The sequence below is a fragment of the Silurus aristotelis genome (assembly GCF_946808225.1).
Source record: "Silurus aristotelis genome assembly, chromosome: 2".
NCBI classification, from domain to species: Eukaryota; Metazoa; Chordata; class Actinopteri; order Siluriformes; family Siluridae; genus Silurus; species Silurus aristotelis.
In genome coordinates, this window is record NC_139575.1 from 37,881,329 (window position 1) to 37,900,606 (window position 19,278).

General features: G+C 36.1%; 3 protein-coding genes and 2 long non-coding RNA genes across 9 annotated transcripts; all 5 read right to left on the minus strand.

Moving 5' to 3' along the window:
* LOC310722707 (membrane-spanning 4-domains subfamily A member 12-like) lies at positions 1–6,382 on the minus strand. Of its 3 annotated transcripts, XM_083535350.1 has the most exons (7): positions 6,104–6,206; positions 5,873–5,923; positions 1,753–1,826; positions 1,436–1,543; positions 1,265–1,321; positions 252–662; positions 1–149 (listed from the first exon to the last, which is right to left on the minus strand). In XM_083535350.1, the coding sequence occupies exons 3-6, from the start codon at positions 1,792–1,794 to the stop codon at positions 498–500; spliced, it is 372 nt and encodes a 123-aa protein (XP_083391476.1). In that variant the 5' UTR covers positions 1,795–1,826; positions 5,873–5,923; positions 6,104–6,206; the 3' UTR covers positions 1–149; positions 252–497. The 3 variants fall into 3 exon arrangements, with proteins under 3 accessions (XP_083391476.1, XP_083391477.1, XP_083391475.1); XM_083535351.1 differs by lacking the exon at positions 5,873–5,923 and having other exon boundaries at positions 1,753–1,818; positions 6,104–6,382; XM_083535349.1 differs by lacking the exon at positions 5,873–5,923 and having other exon boundaries at positions 6,104–6,234.
* On the minus strand, positions 3,219–5,648 carry LOC310737583 (uncharacterized protein; the record flags this gene model as incomplete). The annotated part of the gene is made up of 3 exons (XM_083561961.1): positions 3,219–3,383; positions 3,433–4,795; positions 5,643–5,648. 2 exons carry the CDS (start codon positions 5,646–5,648, stop codon positions 3,764–3,766), a joined length of 1,038 nt encoding a protein of 345 aa, XP_083418087.1. The 3' UTR covers positions 3,219–3,383; positions 3,433–3,763.
* Positions 6,383–6,920: 538 nt separating the features above from the next.
* Positions 6,921–11,985, minus strand: LOC310737681 (membrane-spanning 4-domains subfamily A member 15-like). Of its 2 annotated transcripts, XM_083562163.1 has the most exons (7): positions 11,872–11,985; positions 10,744–10,811; positions 10,296–10,418; positions 10,149–10,205; positions 8,733–8,888; positions 7,207–7,320; positions 6,921–7,071 (listed from the first exon to the last, which is right to left on the minus strand). In XM_083562163.1, exons 2-7 carry the CDS (start codon positions 10,786–10,788, stop codon positions 7,045–7,047), a joined length of 522 nt encoding a protein of 173 aa, XP_083418289.1. In that variant the 5' UTR covers positions 10,789–10,811; positions 11,872–11,985; the 3' UTR covers positions 6,921–7,044. The 2 variants fall into 2 exon arrangements, with proteins under 2 accessions (XP_083418289.1, XP_083418290.1); XM_083562164.1 differs by lacking the exon at positions 8,733–8,888.
* Positions 11,986–12,937: 952 nt separating this feature from the next.
* On the minus strand, positions 12,938–15,236 carry LOC310717860. Its single transcript, XR_014530984.1, has 3 exons — positions 15,113–15,236; positions 13,716–13,829; positions 12,938–13,542 (listed from the first exon to the last, which is right to left on the minus strand). It is a non-coding gene; the product is annotated as an uncharacterized lncRNA (long non-coding RNA).
* LOC310717851 lies at positions 15,233–19,150 on the minus strand. 2 transcript variants are annotated; one of them, XR_014530979.1, is made up of 5 exons: positions 18,348–19,150; positions 16,587–16,651; positions 16,001–16,111; positions 15,843–15,899; positions 15,233–15,250 (listed from the first exon to the last, which is right to left on the minus strand). It is a non-coding gene; the product is annotated as an uncharacterized lncRNA (long non-coding RNA). The 2 variants fall into 2 exon arrangements; XR_014530980.1 differs by lacking the exon at positions 18,348–19,150 and adding an exon at positions 17,935–18,167.
* Positions 19,151–19,278: the final 128 nt, after the last annotated feature.

Consider the following 19,278-nt stretch of genomic DNA (forward strand, 5'->3'; position numbering starts at 1 on the left):
CACAGCACACTTTAAAAGCTTTATTTCTTTTCATTGTCATAAGTTCTGAGCATGCACTTTAACATGCAAAGAAAAACAAAAAGCTTAGAAGCTGCAGAGTTGAAGGTTTCCTCACATGGATCATTGATCAGAAGATCCTTCACCTAAGACTGTAGCAGAAAAAAAAATACAAGGTCATTGTTGTTGTTTACTGTTGTTTACGCTTATTACAACAAATCCCTCCTTCATAATATACCAAAGGAAACACCTACAATAGTTTCAATCGTGTCACGGGATTTCCAGATCAGAAAAAATGTCCAGATGGACATGCAGATCTCAAGAACAGAAAAGACTATGAACACTCGAAGGAGTCCACGCATGAGGTACTGGGGGAAACAAAGAATAAGTACAATGGAGGTCAATGGGGGAAATTTAAAATGCTTTCTGATAAAAGTATTTCTGTTGTGCTGGAGTGATTTATCTTAAAACAATAGAAAATAAGCGATTTGAGAACATTGTTAAATGAGTGAGAACACTGAGATACAAACCAACAAGCCACACAATTCAAGTCTTGAACAGTTTTCTAGAGTTCTCCCCAAATACACCAGATCAATACAGAACACAATGAAGGCTCCGAGAGCAGCCACAGCGCTGATCCCGTTCATCACCAGCGAGGCTTTCACCTAAGGAGAGCGGGAAAAGTCACGCAATCACCAGGTGATCTTTGGACTGATTCTCTGATCATGAAAGTTTATATTGACGTGAATGATAAAGCAGAGTTTGGTGAGTGTATCGCATCGCTGTCTCACCCTGTATGGACGTGTATGTTGCTATGACTGTTTACAGCTAATTCTGTTTACATTTGGAGAACATGCTAACTCATTATATACATCAGGGATAAATGGTGAAAGGAATCTTGAATCAACATGGCTACTATTCCATACACCAAAACCATGAAATCTTCAACTAGTAAAGAACAACTTTGGCAAGTTTTTACACAAGTCACAGCAAAGTATTTTATCTGAATGTTTGGAGAAATAAAGTGTCCGGACTCTGAGAGTGTGTGAAGCTGTTCTTCATGCTAAGGGAAGATTTTTCAGTGGAAATAAAGTAGTACATCTGGAGATTGATAGCTTTGTTTGGTCAAAGTAAATCAAAAGCCATAAAATACTCACACTATTGACTAAAAAATGCTCCTCAGATTGATTTACAAATATGCAGGCAATACTGTGTAAATGTGTAATGTGTAAACTAATAATAAAAAGTAAGAGTCGTGTGTTCTCACCAAATTGGGAAGACGATGTTCCATGACACTGACCGATAAAGACCCACAGATGATAAACTGATCGGAAATCAATTAAAACAGAGATTATTGTCTGTTTTTTTTTTTTTTTTTTTTTTTTCAACACAACCATGAAATAGAAAAATGAGTAGTTATTAAAGCGAGAGAACGTACGCAAAGGGATCCCCAGTACATGATGCCACTGTTGACAGTTTCCAAAGGATACTCTTTAATTGCGACTCCAAACATTAAGATCACAAACCCGACTATTATCTGGACAATCTGCAGGAACAATAAATAAACAGGAGTAAATTACAGGAGATATTATTATTATTATTATTATTATTATTATTATTATTATTATTATTATTATTATTATTATTATATCGCTGATCACCTCGTCGTCTCAAATCCTGAGGCTCAGAAATGTAACTTTTACAATATTTATTTAATGTTGGATAAAAAATAAGAACATGAGCACGAGACATTACCCCCAGGGATTTTATGTCCACTTTGGGAGAAGTTAGAGCCATCTTTACTCCGAGTCTCTGCGGTCCCTGTAAAACTGAGAAACATCAGACTTGTGTTTAGTACAAGAATCAGCAGCTCAGAATTTATTCTTGGCATAGTAAAGTTATGATAGAAATTTGCATGAAAAGCTTAGATTATATTTCACTCTAATTTAGCTCAATAAGATGATTCTAGTTGGCGGTTATCATGTAACAGCGCCATCCTTTAACTCCATTTCCCAGCAGGTACCGCAGCCTCCAATCATGTCCACAAGGGGCGTCGTTTCTTCTCACTCTTCAGTACAGCATTTCTCATTCACAGCGTACTGACAGTAGTGTAAAGTATTTAAGCAAATACACTTTCGTTATTGTACTTAAGTCATTTTTTGGCTACTTTCTAGTTTTACTTAGGTATCAAAATTAGAAACAACTTCTACTCTCTACTCAAATAGATTTATGATTCAATAGATGCAGTTTTTACTTCACTAGATTTAAATAGACAGTGAACTTTATCGATCTTTTTTTTTTTTTCTTTTTTACGCTCATTTAAAAAGGATAATGCATTTAATGAAATAGGCAAAAAAACCTGTATATTACTTTACTCATAAAGCAACAATATTTCTTTTAGCTGCATAATATAATAATTGATTGTATGTAGTTTATTATAACCTGTGTAGCAACAAAACAATTACAGTCTACTGCAACTAGTCCAGTAGTTAAACAGCACTTATTGATCTGGTGATCTGTAATTGAGGTGATGTTATAAAGGTTTTCTGTGATTGTACTGAAAACATCCTGAACTGAGGTCAGTAAGGAAAATCTCCAGTGCAGCTTAAAAGACTCATTTAAAAAAAACATAAATTATATGAATATCATTCACATATAATATAATATGATATAATTTATACATCCAAATGTGTGAACTGCTCTGGGAATATTTCGTACTCATCCAGTAATGGTAGCTGACGGTAGACAGTAGCTACTCTCTACACCCCTGCATACTAATTAAAAACACAACCATTTTTAAATGCACACACACACACACACACACACACACACAGTTATGCTTTGAAAGGACTGATTTTTTTCTTTACATTGTGAACTATAAATTAATATATACATTCATTTTCTCCCGCTTATCCGTAATTCGGGTCGCGGGGGCAGCAGTCTAAGCAGGCCCCCGCCTTCGACTGCTGCTCAATCCTTACAGCACCGTCCCTTACGGTCCCTCCTGCAGGTGGTGAGCCCACGGGAAGGCGGCCCCACGTCAAACCGACGTCACGGACCTTTATATTTCCCTCGTAAGGGACCCCCAGAGCATAGAGGGTTGAGGGCCTTGTTCAAGAGCCCAAGAGTGGCAGCTTGGCGATACCGCGGCTTGAACCCCAGACCTTCCGATCGGCAACCCAGCGCCTTAACCGCTGGAGCCACCACTCCCCCATTATATATATATATATATATATATATGAGATATTTTTCTGCAAAACCTATGAGCTGCTTTTGGCCTGTTTCACATCTCATTTAGTTTTTTTCTGTTTCCAATCATCTGACCTTCTTCTGTAGCATGTCTCGATGCCCAGCTGGGAATGAAGTGAAAGTTTTCTTGGTTAAAACTTGGAAAAAACATACACCATATTGTAGTTTACAGATGCTCCAGGAAACACCTGAGTTCAAACCCAGACGATTTTTTACCAAACAAACGATGGTTAAATGATAGTGGCGCTGGATCTCTGAAACACTCTGATCTTTAATTCACTTACAAATAAGTGTCTAAAGATGCACAGGATGCCTGAATAAAATATATTTTTATTTCACTCTTATTGTCAAATAAATGTCAATTGGGTTGCCATGTTGCAGTAAAATAAACTTATATATATAAAGTGTGGTTTAATTGTCCAAATATTATTTTGAGCCACTGTATATTATTATTATTATTATTATTATTATTATTATTATTATTATTATTATTATTATTATTATTATTATTTTGATATTATGTTTTATTGCTATTATTGTTGTTGTTATTTACATTCAGAAATAAACAGAGTGCTATAAATGATTTCAGAGAAGTTCTAGGTGCTGCAATGCCTCTGCTCGTGAGTCTGTATGTGTTGTGGGTTTGAGATAGTGTGAGATGATGAGCTATGGTGAGATAGTGTGGGATGATGGTGAGATAGTGTGAGATGATGGTGAGATAGTGTGAGATGATGGTGAGATAGTGTGGGATGATGGTGAGATAGTGTAAGATGATGGTGAGATAGTGTGAGATGATGGTGAGATAGTGTGAGATGATGAGGTATGGTGAGATAAAGTGAAATGATGGTGAGATAGTGTGAGATGATGAGGTAAAGTGAGATAAAGTGAGATGATGGTGAGATAGTGTGAGATGATGAGCTATGGTGAGATAGTGTGGGATGATGGTGAGATAGTGTAAGATGATGGTGAGATAGTGTGAGATGATGGTGAGATAGTGTGAGATGATGAGGTATAGTGAGATAGTGTGAGATGATGGTGAGATAGTGTGAGATGATGAGGTAAAGTGAGATAAAGTGAAATGATGGTGAGATAGTGTGAGATGATGAGGTATAGTGAGATAAAGTGAGATGATGGTGAGATAGTGTGAGATGATGAGGTATAGTGAGATAAAGTGAGATGATGGTGAGATAGTGTGAGATGATGAGGTATAGTGAGATAAAGTGAGATGATGGTGAGATAGTGTGAGATGATGAGGTAAAGTAAGATAAAGTGAAATGATGGTGAGATAGTGTGAGATGATGAGTGTGGTGAGATAAAGTGAGATGATGGTGAGATAGTGTGAGATGATGAGGTATATTGAGATAAAGTGAGATGATGGTGAGATAGTGTGAGATGATGAGGTATATTGAGATAAAGTGAGATGATGGTGAGATAGTGTGAGATGATGAGGTGTGGTGAGATAGTGTTGATAAGCCGGTGTGTTACAGGGTGTAAAACAAGACACATCAGTTGTATGTGTGTTTTCACAGCAGGAGCAGATGATTTCTCTCTACACTTCTCGATTTCACTCAGACTGCATGTGTTCTACACTGTATATAAAGAATGTGTGGTTTATAATGAAAGATCAAGATTTAAACTGCAGTCGAACTGGGAAAAAAAAAACTTAACAGATGTTGCACAACTGGCTTGCAAGACATGGACAGGAAATATCATGTAACTCTGGAACAGAGTTTTGAGAGAAATGTCATTTTAATCTATTTATCGTTTTTATTATTTAATTGTTTATTTGTCTCAATTTTCAGATTTTGTTCCAAATAATCAATATGACAATAATAAAACATTTATTATTAAAAGAATAAACAGCTGATATGGGTTTAAAAAACCCTATAAAACTATTTCATATATAAATGTTGTTCAATTGATTTGCAAAAATCCTTTAAAATGCCTAAAATATGTTTTATGCTTTTGATATTTTTATTAAAAAAAAATTTATATGAGTCCAGTGAAGCATGTGAAATAAAACGCACTAAGGGTTTTCGGTTTTAACTACATGATGAAAGCGAGTTGCTCAAAAAAACCAAAAAAAAAAAACAACAACAACAACCTGGAAATGATGTTGTGTGATTTTGAAGTGTGAGTCTGAAATCTGAGAAAGTACTGAGGAGTTTCACATTTTACCCCACTTCCCCCTCCAACTGCCTTCCAAACCCACCCAGTACTTCCACTGTCCACCCACCCATTAGTTTCCTCTCACAGCATCACACACAATTTCTGTGCTTCAGATGCACAATTATTCAAACTGCACATTCATTTATTATCAGATATAAAATTGGAAGTTTTTTAATGCATCCTCTGAATGTACTTTTTTTCCTATTAATTATTATTAATTATATTACCTGCATTACAATCTGTGCAAGTGAAAAGTAAAATTCTAACAAAATTGAAACAAATTTGCATTAAATATTAATAAGAAAAGATTTTATCTGTTGTAGAAATGAGAATTGTAAATTTGATTAGAATTTTATTTCTTGCATAAATGTTGCAAAAGCATTTTGCATATTTTCCCCTTAATATATCCCTTAATAAGTATTTTTATTTAAAAATGTTTTCTTTTATTTTTACTTACATTTTTACTTTGATCTTTTACAGTAAGCAGCTGCAACCAAACAATTTCCCTCAGGGATCAATAAAGTTTTCTGATTCTGATTGGTATTACATATTTACTATATTTTTATTTGTTTAATTCTCTAAATCTATGCTTCAAATAAAGTATGTATAATTAAAATACATTTTTGGTCTCACAGATCTGTGTATAATTTATAAAAAATTAGGGGGAAAAAAAACGTTAAAAAATTACCTGGATGTGAAATGAATTTCTTGGACTTGCGCTCAGCTGCAGCTTCACGGCTCGTCTCTCATAGGAAGTCTCTTATGTTGGCGCACTTCTCTGTGGAAGTCTTAAATACACATCTCAGACCCTTTTTTTTATGCCAGGTTGCAAAATTCAGAAGTACACGCCTTGTAGTGGGTAGTAGGTTAACCACGTCTCACAGTCTCACAATGTAACGTTCAAACCCAATGATAATCTCACGCTCAGAATTCTACAGTGCACTGGTCATCCATACTGTATGATGATATGCTTGAGTTGATTGCATTGACTTAGGCAATACAACGAGCCCTTTATCAGACAACTCGTCGTCATGGTTACACACTTTCACACGCTTATCATGATAACTTCCATATTGATGCTGCATATTTAACAAAAGGAGAAGTTTTTGTTTGTTTTTTTATTAAAGATGAAAGTGCTGGACATGGTCTAGTCTGGTCGAGTGTGTGATTGTAATAATGATTGATTAGTATTTCAAGTGTATAATAATTAGCAATGAAAAGTCATCTAATGTGCTTCTACTCTAAAAATCTAGTTTAATGTGATCATATACTAAGAATTGAACATGAACATTATTTTCACAGTGAATGACTCAAAGGGCTACACATTCTGAACAAACAATTCTACTGCACTGTGTTACAACCGTTTCATTTCATTCTATAACAAAAACAATACAATCTAACATGCATGTACTGTACACACACACACACACACACACACACACACACACACACACACACACACACACACATGAAATTTAAGGCATTGAGCCAAACAAACGATCAATAAACCAAATCGTGGAAAAAGACACTGTAACATCAGGAGAAAAGTCCAGGATCAATGCGATATTGCAGACACACACACTTCAGAAATCTCTGAAGAGGAGTAAAGGAACGAGATGGAGCTTCCCATCAGGTGGAATGCGGAACTGCTGCAGACTGTACAAGACAAAAAGACATGTTCACAGTTCACACTTTACCATGTATTCATTCACAGTCCACTTCCATAATAAACAAAGATACAGAAATAAAAGTTCTTGAATGCAGCAGTGAAATAAATAAGGAAGCACCGACCGTGGTTTCAGTGGAGTTTCTGACTTTCCACGTCAGTACAAAAGTTGCGATGGAGACAATCATCTCAAGAACAGAGAATCCCAGAAGCACTTTACTGTTTCCAATCGTATGTTTCTGAGGAGAAATATGTTTCTGTTGACTTGTTATTTCAAACATCGGAATAGATGTTGAAGGAATAGTTTATAGTTTATATAAGAAAACTGCTGCAAATACATTTAGCAGATGCACTTATCCAGAGCAACAGTTGAGGGCCTTGCTTAAGGGCCCAGCAATGAAAGCTTGGTGGTGCTAGAATTTGAATTAACAAACTTCTGATCAGATGTCCAACATTTTAACCACTGATCCATACCCTCCCAGCTACCACCTCCCACTCTTCTAAACGGTACTTGTGACTGGACCCCAAGAATGTCACTAAACAGCTGGTATTGTGGAGACGTTGGAAGTTGTCTCTTGTACACAGTGATTTATTGTGGCCTTCTGACTATTAAAGATTCTATCAACCTTGGTCACAAAACAAGAACTGCTGGGTGGTCACATAGCCAGATTAATGGCTTGAATCCAGCCCAAGAAGGTACATAAGTCACAATCCTACTTAAAACGTAAAGAAAAAATTCAAGACAGGACAATTAACAAGCAAACAGCACTCGCTGGTGAAAACTTTCCAGCTGAAAACTGTCCAAGAGAGAAGTTGGCATTACTATCTTCCACTGGCAGACCTCCATCTTTCTTTTTGCCAACTTCTAGTTTCCCGTGCTTTAGCCACAATGGACCCCAGACTTGTCTTTGTTCTATAGCATGTCCAAACTGAGCACCTCAGATGCTTTCTTTTCAAAACTTAAGCTTACATTAATATTCAAGAGGGTCTATATCAGACCTTGAGTTTTTAGGGTGATTCTACCAGCTGCTCCAAATTCCCATTTTCCTTTTATAAAATTCCCCTTTTAAATAACTGTACTATAACTGTATGGTCTTGGCTGGCCATCACACCAGTCTAAAGCATCTTGTTTCATAGTTGTTCTGGTAAAACAAACTCAATGAAGAGTCTGGCTGGTGACTACATTTCTGAATTTGAAATTGTGAAAAAGACCTCACTAATACCAACCTAAATTATAGCTCCAAAAGCATTTATGCAAATTACGCAAACTGTATTGGGTATTAGAGCTTTAAAGATTTACTACATTGTAAAAAAAAACAGCTAACTCCACATTTTTGAGATGCCTAAATGGCAGGGTGGAGATTCAGGACCACTTGAGTCATGCACAGGTGCTTTCACAAATAAATAAGGGCACACAATCAAACAAAGGTGAGAAGGTCCTTGTGGCTATCAGGATATCACTAAAATGTAGTTTAATCCTAATTATTTGTACCACACCATCCTGCTAGAAAAGCTTAGAGCTTTTCTTTCCTCGGTGCTAAACCATCAGATTGATGCTCTGAAGTGCCGATTGTGTTGAAAAAGCGAGCACTTGGTGATTTTTGGTGAAAGATAAGAACCATCATGTGTATGACAACAGTAAGATACAAACCCAAAAGAATCTGCAGAAAATCAGTGCCAGTTCCCTCTGATAAAATATATGTGAACAGTGGTATTCTGGAGACTTCTGCAGATCGTCGGAGAACACTCTGACCCCTGCAATTGCAATCGCAAGACTGACCACATTCATAGCCAGTGCTGCTTTCACCTAACGAGAGAGGAAACGTTAACTGTGATGTTTTACAAGGACATAGAGATTAAAACAATGGGCCTCATTTTTTAACAGGTTTTGAGAATTTTTTCAGAAGAAATGATTGTAATGTTGTTAACGTCTGTGTCTTCTGGGTGACAGTGGTGGTGAAGTGATGGGTGTCTTGCAGTGCATGTGATGGATTTGTTCCATCATTGGAAGATCAGAACACTCACACACCCTACACCTGGCTTCCGGTTTGTGATTAGCTGGACCCTGTGTGTGTTCTGCTGTGTGTAAGCTCGACTGTACCATTTTAGTTTCAGTTAATGTACTCTGGTTCTGGGTGAGTTGGGAAGTATGGGAAGAAAGTATTTTCTTCACGCTTGTTAGTAAAGGTAATAAACATATTCAGTAGATAGTTAGAGCGAGCAATGTCGGGTGGTTTTGAATGTTTGTTGGCTTTATTTTTTTTTGTGTGTTCCACACCGTTGGTTGTAGTCGGACAGCTTCAGCTGTTTTTTGGCCGATTTTACATGTAAACTCAGAGGCAGAGCTCATCAGCAAGAGAGAGAATTTAATTTTCATTTATAGAATCAAGAAGTCAAAGACCAGCTAATCACCCGGATCCAGAAGAGGGTGCTAATGTCAATCACTGTCTGACATTACAAAGAAACTTTACGCAAACGGAATAGTAAAAGCTGAACTCTGGCTTGAGATTGAAGATAAACTTGTTAAATCGGATTGAAAATGAATATTTTTGGGAAAAGCTACATGAATCCGTTAGTAAAGATCGCGGCAGGTGTAAATGCTGCTCGCTTTATATATTCACAGATCTAGCTCTTCCAGTTTTCCTGTTTGGATGCCGAATACAGACTACTGCCACCTGCTGGTAATGGAGAGTTTTGTTCTCTCACACAAGCGCAGAACCTACACGTTAGTTGACTGTTGGCTGGAGTCTCACCGTTGTGTTCTAGCGCAACAGTTTTATTTCCCTGATGTGAGGCAACACAAGAGCCGGCTTTCTTCAGAGCTATTTCTTGAGCATCGATTTGGTTTCCTTTAGAGATTCATTGAACCAAATATTTCGCTGCTGATCACATACAAATTATGCATTTTCTTTATGCAGTTTAAAATGATTTTTTTTTATGAACTTGTGTGTAAATGTGAAAAAGGTTAGGAGTAAATTCATTTATCTCCACCTGAAGACATTTATCTCCAGTCTTTAAAAAAAACTATTTATGAATAAGTTCAGTGTGCATGATCATGTTTACCCACCAAAGAAGGATGACTGGTGTCCAGGGAAGCAACGGACAGAGCACCAGAGATGATGAACTAATCAAAGCAAAATCAGATTGTTTATTACATAATCACTGGAAGCAGTTACGTGAAATGTGGTGATATTAACAGTATTAATAAACATACACTAAAAGATCCCCAGTACATGATATAGCTGTTGACACTGTTGATGATGATTTCAGAGTCAGAAACAGATTTTAGAACAAACCCAAAGAGGAACACCACTGCTCCAATTATGATCTGGACGGTCTGCGAAGAAAAGAAATAAACAACCAGAAAACCGAGAATATTATTGCGTTGAGATTATTAAGAATATGAGCAGATATCAGTTTAACCTTCAGATCGTCATTACACTACAATTTTATGGTTTTCATTTAAGACCTCGTGGCTTCATAAACATGAGGCACAATATAAACAAATGACCTGCAAAATAATCATTTGTGCTGCATCATGTGCTATTTTGAATATCAACTGCGATTAAATGAAATTAATGATTATTTTAAGGAATTATAACTATAATTATTCGTTCATGCTTTAAAACATTCACAGTGTACTCGACTCCTGGTAAATTTACCCCCAGTGCTTTTGGGCTTTCGTTCATAACTGTCCAATTTGCCATTCTTCTGAGAAGTCAACTCGATCCTGCAAACAAAAAAATTATAATAAATTCAGGTATCAGAAATCAGTATTTTGTTCCAAATCTGGCCACTTAATAGTTATATTTTATATAGAATATATTGTTTTATGACTATCATTTATCATTTATGACTAGCAAAACTCTACATTTTGCTAAGCTAGAACTTTGAAAATGAAACTGCATTCATTGCCCAGATCACAGTATTTTTAAAATCACATGAGAGGAACCAAGAGAGGAACCATGGCAAGTTTAATTTGAATATGATACGGATGGTACAGTATAATGCAAAAAAGTTTTTGTGGCCCTTCATAGGAAAAGGTTTGTTTACCTCTGATCGATACAGTGGTGAATTTATTTTTATTTAAATGCGCTCGTGCTGATTTGTAAAACTAAACCAGCAAATTAGAAGAAACTGCACTGTTAGCGAATGTCTTGTGGTTTTTCAGCGTGGGAAATGTTTTTGTAAGAGCGCGTCTGAAATCCCTGACGATACTCGACTCTTTTCACACCTCGCCACCACAAAACTTTCCGAAAATCGTCCTCATCACAGCAGTGTGGAGATACGAACAAAAGACTGTTAACAGCAAATACCAGCCGAACTTCCATCAATACAACTAAATCATCAGCTTTATTTCAAAATACAAAAGAACGGATTTTTACATGTCAGTATCTGTTGATTAGCTAAGATCCGCCCACAAACCCATTTTTTTAGATGCTATTCGACCTGCGCATTGATTTCACCATTGAAACTTTTTCAACATTTTACGTGCTTTGTTTAGTTTTTCATTAATAATCATATTATAAGCAAAACATCTTGTTTACATGAAATATAAATCTCAAATTGTGTTTATATAAATATGCATTAAACAATTGCAACCTTCATTTTTGACACTGAAATAGTTAAATTATTAAACATAATGTTACATTAACACATGTTAAATAGTTTAAAAGAAACAGGCCCATTTTGACACTTGGGTGTTTGGATGCATTGGTTAAAAATCAACATTAATATTTATAATATTTATATTATTTTAGAAAGTGGAGGAAAAAATAAAAGGTTTTTACCTGCTAATCAAAGCTTTGTGAGGCTCTGCTGCAGCTTCACTGCTCTTCACTAACAGGAAGTGGGTGATGGGTTTGTTGGCACTGCTCTTTGTGACAGACTTAAACGTGGTGATCGGATCCCAGAGCTGAGAAAAACATCTGAACCCTCCAAATTGGTTAATTTCAAATTAGGAACTGAGACTCGCTTTAGCTCCTGTAACGTCCAGCTTGTGTCTTCTCCAGCTATCAAAGTGAAAGTGTCATTATTCATGTATACCTTTTATTTGTAGCTACACAAAGTCTGAGCTGCTGCTCTAAAAACAATCATCTACACCTGACCTTTTGATAAAACAGCTTTTTGTATTTGCTTTTTTTTTGCTTTATTTTATATTTTTGATCCTAATGAGCCATGAGAAATCATTTTACCCGGGAAAAGTAGCAACACAAGCAACAACAGGCCGAAAGCTTTCGATTCACGTCATCAGGATCATCCAGTGATGAATGAATAAAAATAATTCATCACGTGACTGAAGATTTGCCGCTTGGTTACTATTACATAACCTATTACACAACATTGATTTAATGTATAAAAATCACGTTTTCCCTCATTCTTGTGCATTTTTTCTGTGCATTACGGTTTTCCTGGGAATTTGGAATGAAGGCAAATTGTGTGTCTTTGTGCAAATTACACAAGAAAAAAGTTTTTTTTAATTAAAAAAATTGATTTGATTGTCAGTGATTCTGATCGAGTTTAGGAAGCGGAGATCTTCCTGCCCTGATGACCTGCTACTGCATTATGTAAGTAGCATTGCAGAATTTTGTTGGCAATTTTGCTTCATCTTCTACTTTTCAGCCTTTCGAAATGATCCCTTATTTCATGCTTTCAGCTGCCTGTAAACTTGACCTTTTTTGTAGTTTTGTGGGTGTGTCAGTATGCAAATGAGCTGTGCTGTGTGTATGTTTGTGTGTATGTTTGGTCATTTACAGGTGATTCATTAACATGCGAATACAAATGATTTGAGTGTTTTTGAGAGTTTACTTGAATATATCTTGTAAATAAAATAGGAAAAAGAGAACAAACACATGATGCAAATGAAACGTAAAGTTTATAACTTCATACAAGTCTGTGTGCATGAGTATCAGGATCATACCAAAGGACTACGTTACCCAAAAGCCCCTTCACTTCCTTGTTTGTCACATGACACTTATTACTCACACCTGTTCTTCGTCACCTTGATAAGCACCTGTGTATTTAAGCTTCACCTTCACAGCACTCAGTATCTCACGGTTTGTTCCTCATGTTGGGTCTGGTTTTGATGCGTTGTTCATAATTTTAATTATTTTGTGTTTTGTTAAAATAAGTTTATTAAAAAGTTTTTTACTTAAAAAGAAATACAGTAGAATCTAAAATATTACTGATTCCATATTGTATACACACACACACACACACACACACACACACACACACACACACACACACACACACACACACACACACACACACACACACACACACACACACACACACACAGATACTTTGAAGCATCAGCTTGGAAATAAAAATGGAAAATATCAGTAAATGTTTTTCTTCATATAAAAGCTTCAGCCTAAGAAATCCTGTGCAGATGAAATAAGGAGACTTTGGTTTTCCTCAGATGGATTCTTGATCAGATGATTGTTCCCTGAAGTTTACTGTAGTAGGAGAAAAAAAAATAAAAAATCAATCCTATAGACATCAGTCCGGTATCATGAATTACTGCGTACAAACTTTACAATCAATAATCAATAATGAACAATAGTAAAAAAAAAAATAATAAATAAAAATGAGGGATGAAAAGAAGGGAAGAAAATGATGAAACACTGACCAGGATTTCAACAGAACTTCTGGCTTTCCAGGTCAGTACAAACATCGCAATCGAGACAAGTATCTCGAGAAGAGAGAAAACAAGAAGGACACCGATTGTTCCCAGTACTTGTTTCTAAAAAAAATAAAAGAACTATTGTAAATACAATTCACATTGTTTTGCATACTGGATTTACTGGATTTAATTGGATTATTGAGCTTTTAGATTCTAATAATGATCGGAAAGATCCTATAGAATGTTTTATATATATATATATATATACAGTACAGACCAAAAGTTTGGACACACCTTCTCATTCAAAGAGTTTTCTTTATTTTCATGACTATGAAAATTGTAGATTCACACTGAAGGCATCAAAACTATGAATGAACACATGTGGAATTATATATGGAATTATATACATAACAAAAAAGTGTGAAACAACTGAAAAATGTCCTATTCTAGGTTCTTCAAAGTAGCCACCTTTTGCTTTAATTACTGCTTTGCACACTCTTGGCATTCTCTTGATGAGCTTCAAGAGGTAGTCACCTGAAATGGTCTTCCAACAGTCTTGAAGGAGTTCCCCGAGAGATGCTTGGCACTTGTTGGCCCTTTTGCCCTCACTCTGCGGTCCAGCTCACCCCTAAACCATCTCGATTGGGTTCAGGTCCGGTGACTGTGGAGGCCAGGTCATCTGGCGCAGCACCCCATCACTCTCCTTCTTGGTCAAATAGCCCTTGATGCCTTCAGTGTGACTCTACAATTTTCATAGTCATGAAAATAAAGAAAACTCTTTGAATGAGAAGGTGTGTCCAAACATTTGGTCTGTACTGTATAAAATAAAAAAACTCCACTCTGCAATGCAGAGCACAATAAATGTGTCAGGTGTGAAGAGACTGGGGTATGAGATTATTGGATGGTGAATTATTTGTAATATTCCCTCGTGAAGTAAGTGTCCACACTAATATCTTTTTGTTTGAAAACACTTATTTTTCTCTCCATTTTGGCCTTCAATCGACACTGAGACATTTTCAGTCAACAAAAAAGCTGCTTTTTAAAAGCAGCTTATGTTTTGCTCATGTGCGGTACAGGGACGTACGTGTTTTCAGACTTTTCAGTGAGAATTAACAACTTTTGTGTTGCGATAGAAAACGAACGTGTGTTTCCGGGGGGGTTATTAACGGAAACACCGTTTTGAATTGATCAGGATTAGTGTAGACGTAGGCAGTGTTCATCATAATTTTTCATTAAAGGTAGATGAAAGACAAATCAATAAATAATCACTTTCGTTGTAGTTTGTTGTAATTTCCTGCTTCCTCCACTTTCCGCTAACATTACACAATATATCTATTTAATATAAGTCTAGTAATATAATATTCTGGAGTGAGGATTGTTCTGATTCAGTATGAGATACACACCAGTTGTAACTGACAGTAATACATTGACAGCTGATAAAAGCACGGTTTGCACAGTATGGCTCGGAAAGACGTCGGTCCCAGATCGATAGAGAACAAGATGACAGCCGAAACTGCAGACACCACCAGCGTGGCTTTCATCTACACGAGAGAAGAAACACAAAACTGATACATCAATTCAGCAACTAAATGAGCCTCATTCATCAGTATTTAAATGGTTTTGTGTGTAAAGTAGGATTTAAAAAAGTCTTGTAACAAGTCAATACACTGCAGTCTCGTGAACATTATTCCTGCTATCTTCCTGCCCCTCCTACTCCACCCTGAAGGCCCACCCACTGCTGAAGTTCTGCCAACCAAGAATTCCCATGAAAGATGAATCTTTTTTTGCAGAGGTTTGAAAATGGTGCACACGAGCAGTAAAGCAGCTCAGCCACTGCAGTGCATCTGCCAATGTGACCAATTAGGTAGAAGGTGTTAATACTTTTGTCTTTAATAAACCCCTGGTCTTATTTGTGTTCATTTATGGATTTCTTTTGTTCATGGAATCGAAGAGACAAGCGAGTTTCTAGCGGGAAAAAAAAGTTTCAAAAAGACAATTATACAACTGGAAACATATCAGATTTTCACATCGTAAATTGGCGCAAATAGATCTTCCTTATTTCTTCTCTTTTTTTTCCCCAAACATCAAATCTGTATAAGAAGCATAACAGTGTACATGCTGATGTTTACGCACCACACATTGTTTCCTCCAGTCCCCAGAGCTGAGCGACAGAGCACCAGTGCAGATAAACTGATCAGAGGGAAAAATACACACTTCACAGTGAAAACATTGTAGTTAATAAATAAAAGCATCCGAATGAAATACGGTAAAATCAACACAACTGAACATACGCAGATCGACCCCCAGTAGGTGATGTAGCTGTGAACAGTCACACCATTAACAATGTTTTTTAAAACGTCACCAAAGAAGAATATAACAACGCCGATCATCATCTGGACTGTCTGTGGAGACAAAAAGAGAAGCAGATAAACATGAAAAAATGGGCAAAAAGAAAAGCTTTTCAGTTTTTTAGGCGTGTGCACATTTAGGGATGATCATATGTATGCTATGAAATAAACCCTTTTTTGGATTCTTCTGCTGCAGAAAAAAGATGTAGATGATTTGCAGAATCTGAACATCACGTGGATGAAATCACCTTCATCGTCTGCATAACCCAATTCTGAATACAATCATTGTTCACTTCTGAAAGATTTGGGCTCATTTGCCATTCTGAAGATGATCTTTTATATTTATCTTGCCATGTTCTCGCTCTCAGCCTGCCAGTTTCACAACACCATGTGTTCATGACATGCAGAAATGTTATGGTGGAAAATGCAATTCTCAAATTTTACAAAATGCAAAAAACACAACAGTAACCCTACATATTAAATAAATGATTAAATAAATAAATAAATAAATAAATAAATAAATAAATACCCCCAGTGCTTTTGGGCTTTCTTTAACAACAGCTGTGTCCATACTCGGGTTAAGTCTCCTTTATCCTGTAAAGGTAGAAAAAATAAAATTAAATTAAAAAAAGCACATTCAGATTAATCAGAATTTCATTCCAAATTTATTCTTTGAATCATTTTTATTTTGAATGATGTGCGAAAAGGTTTTGAATTATATTTAATGACATCACAAGAAACTATCCAATGATAGTTTCGCTTTTACTTCCTGGTATTTTTGTATTTTAAATATGTGAAAATGTGTGAAAATATAATTGAGAATATCTTGTTTTCTTCCTATAGACGTCTCTCTGGTCTTCAGGTTGGTTTATCCTTCATTTAAATAAAAAATGCAGACTTTAATCTCATTTAAAAACTCAACATTAACACTTTAATTCCAGCAGTTTACTGGTGAAATAAAAGCTAAACCACTAAATCTGCTTTATTTATTTCGTTTCTCATCATAGCAACCAGGAGCCGAATTCAGCAAGCAGCGGTTTAGGGACTGAACACTTTCTGGCTCCAATACCAGAGGAAGACTATCAGTCCTTGTTATTTAATAACTGTACAAGATTAAATGGAACAAACCACCACTGGTGAGATGTTTCCTCACTTCCTGAGTTCAGCACAGTTTGGTTTTTAGCACATTCTGCTTTGAAGTCAAACCATAACCATAGTGTGACTTAAAGCCCACCTGATCATTTAACATTGTGTAACTACAATATAAAATCACACACCGCTGTTAGAGGATCAACAAATACATATAAATACATGTTTTAATTTGTAGCATGACGAACTCTTCTCTATTCACGATCTGGTTTCACTTCCTCTCACCACTCAGCCATCAGACAGCAGCTGATTGTAAAGTCTGTGGCTTCAAACAGACAAAAAAAATGAACTGAAAGAAAAAGTTGCCTTTGATTCTTTGAGTGAGTCAGAAAATAAAATAAAAAAACAAGTAAAAAAAGTAAAAGTTCATGTCATTGAAAACAATCATAAGATCTGCTCTGTAACCCCACAGCACACTTTCCACGATTCAGCTCGAGAAATGCTCCGGTTTTATGGTTACATTTTTCCATTTATTTCATTTCTATATACAGTTTGATCCTCATTTTTCTTCAGTGTTCAGTGTCTCTCAGTTTGAGTGTGTCATTCATCAACTGAATGTAGAAATCATAACATAATAAATACTAAATATTTAATGAGTCAATTAAAAACTTATATTTTTTTAACATCACTGAGGAAACTGCTGGCAGTGAATTAACTGGTGGGAACAGGCAAAAAAAAGAAATAAAAGTGTGTCTGGAATTTGAGAACAGAATCACATCATGTCATACCAACAAAAACAAGCAGCTAATCGTTCTCTTTTACAGCAATAAAACACTTCAGGATGCGCTGTAATAAAAAAAATAATAACATTCCTTACACTTTATATGATCCTGAAATATCTGCAGTTGATTCACATTTACTGCTGCATTTTTCACTTTAATCCATGATGATTTTTTTTTGTTATTATTGGACCCTGATATAAATGTATAAAAATAAAAATAGATTTATAATTGGGTAAATATATTTACAAGAAAGTAATCTTTTGTACAAAGGAGTTGATCAAAATCACCAAATTTATACACAGTTTCAGCTAAAAATAAAAAACAGACCCATTCTGACACTCAGCTGCTGGATGTAGTGGGTAAAAATCATTATAGAAATATTTTAGAAAGTGGAGAGAAAGAAAATAAAAGGTTTTTACCTGCTGATTAAAAGCTTTGTGTGTTTCTGCTGCAGCTTCACTGCTCTTCACTCACAGGAAGTCAGTGGAGGGTTTGTTTGCTCTGCTCTCTGTGGCAGATTTAAACGATCAGTGATCCCACAGATGAAAGTGATCCGATCCCACATATGAAAGTGATTAGATCCAACAGTTAAAAGTGATCAGATCCCACAGTTGAAAGTGATCAGATCCAACAGTTAAAAGTGATCAGATCCCACAGTTGAAAGTGATCAGATCCAACAGTTAAAAGTGATCAGATCCCACAGTTGAAAGTGATCAGATCCTACAGATGAAAGTGATCAGATCCCACAGATGAAAGTGATCAGATCCCACAGATAAAAGTGTTCAGATCCCACAGTTAAAAGTGATCAGATCCCACAGTTGAAAGTGATCAGATCCCACAGATAAAAGTGATCATATCCCACAGATAAATGTGATCAGATCCCACAGTTGAAAGTGATCATATCCCACAGATAAAAGTGATCAGATCCCACAGATAAAAGTGATCAGATCCCACAGATGAAAGTGATCAGATCCCACAGATGAAAGTGATCAGATCCCACAGTTTAAAGTGATCAGATCCCACAGTTGAAAGTGATCAGATCCTACAGTTGAAAGTGATCAGATCCTACAGATAAAAGTGATCAGATCCCACAGATAAAAGTGATCAGATCCCACAGATGAAAGTGATCAGATTCCACAGCGGATCATTAGAACTTTACAAAATCTTTCAAAAAGCAAATATGGAACCTAAATATCTGAGTTTATTGACTGCTCTGTTTTTGAGTGAACAGACTCGTTTCAGTTCAGTGTTTCCTGTAAGACAAAAGTCATGGTGGTGAAGGAAAAAACTCTGAGACGACACGAGGAAAAAATGAAACCTCATCCTCAACATCTTCAACAGCTTTCTATT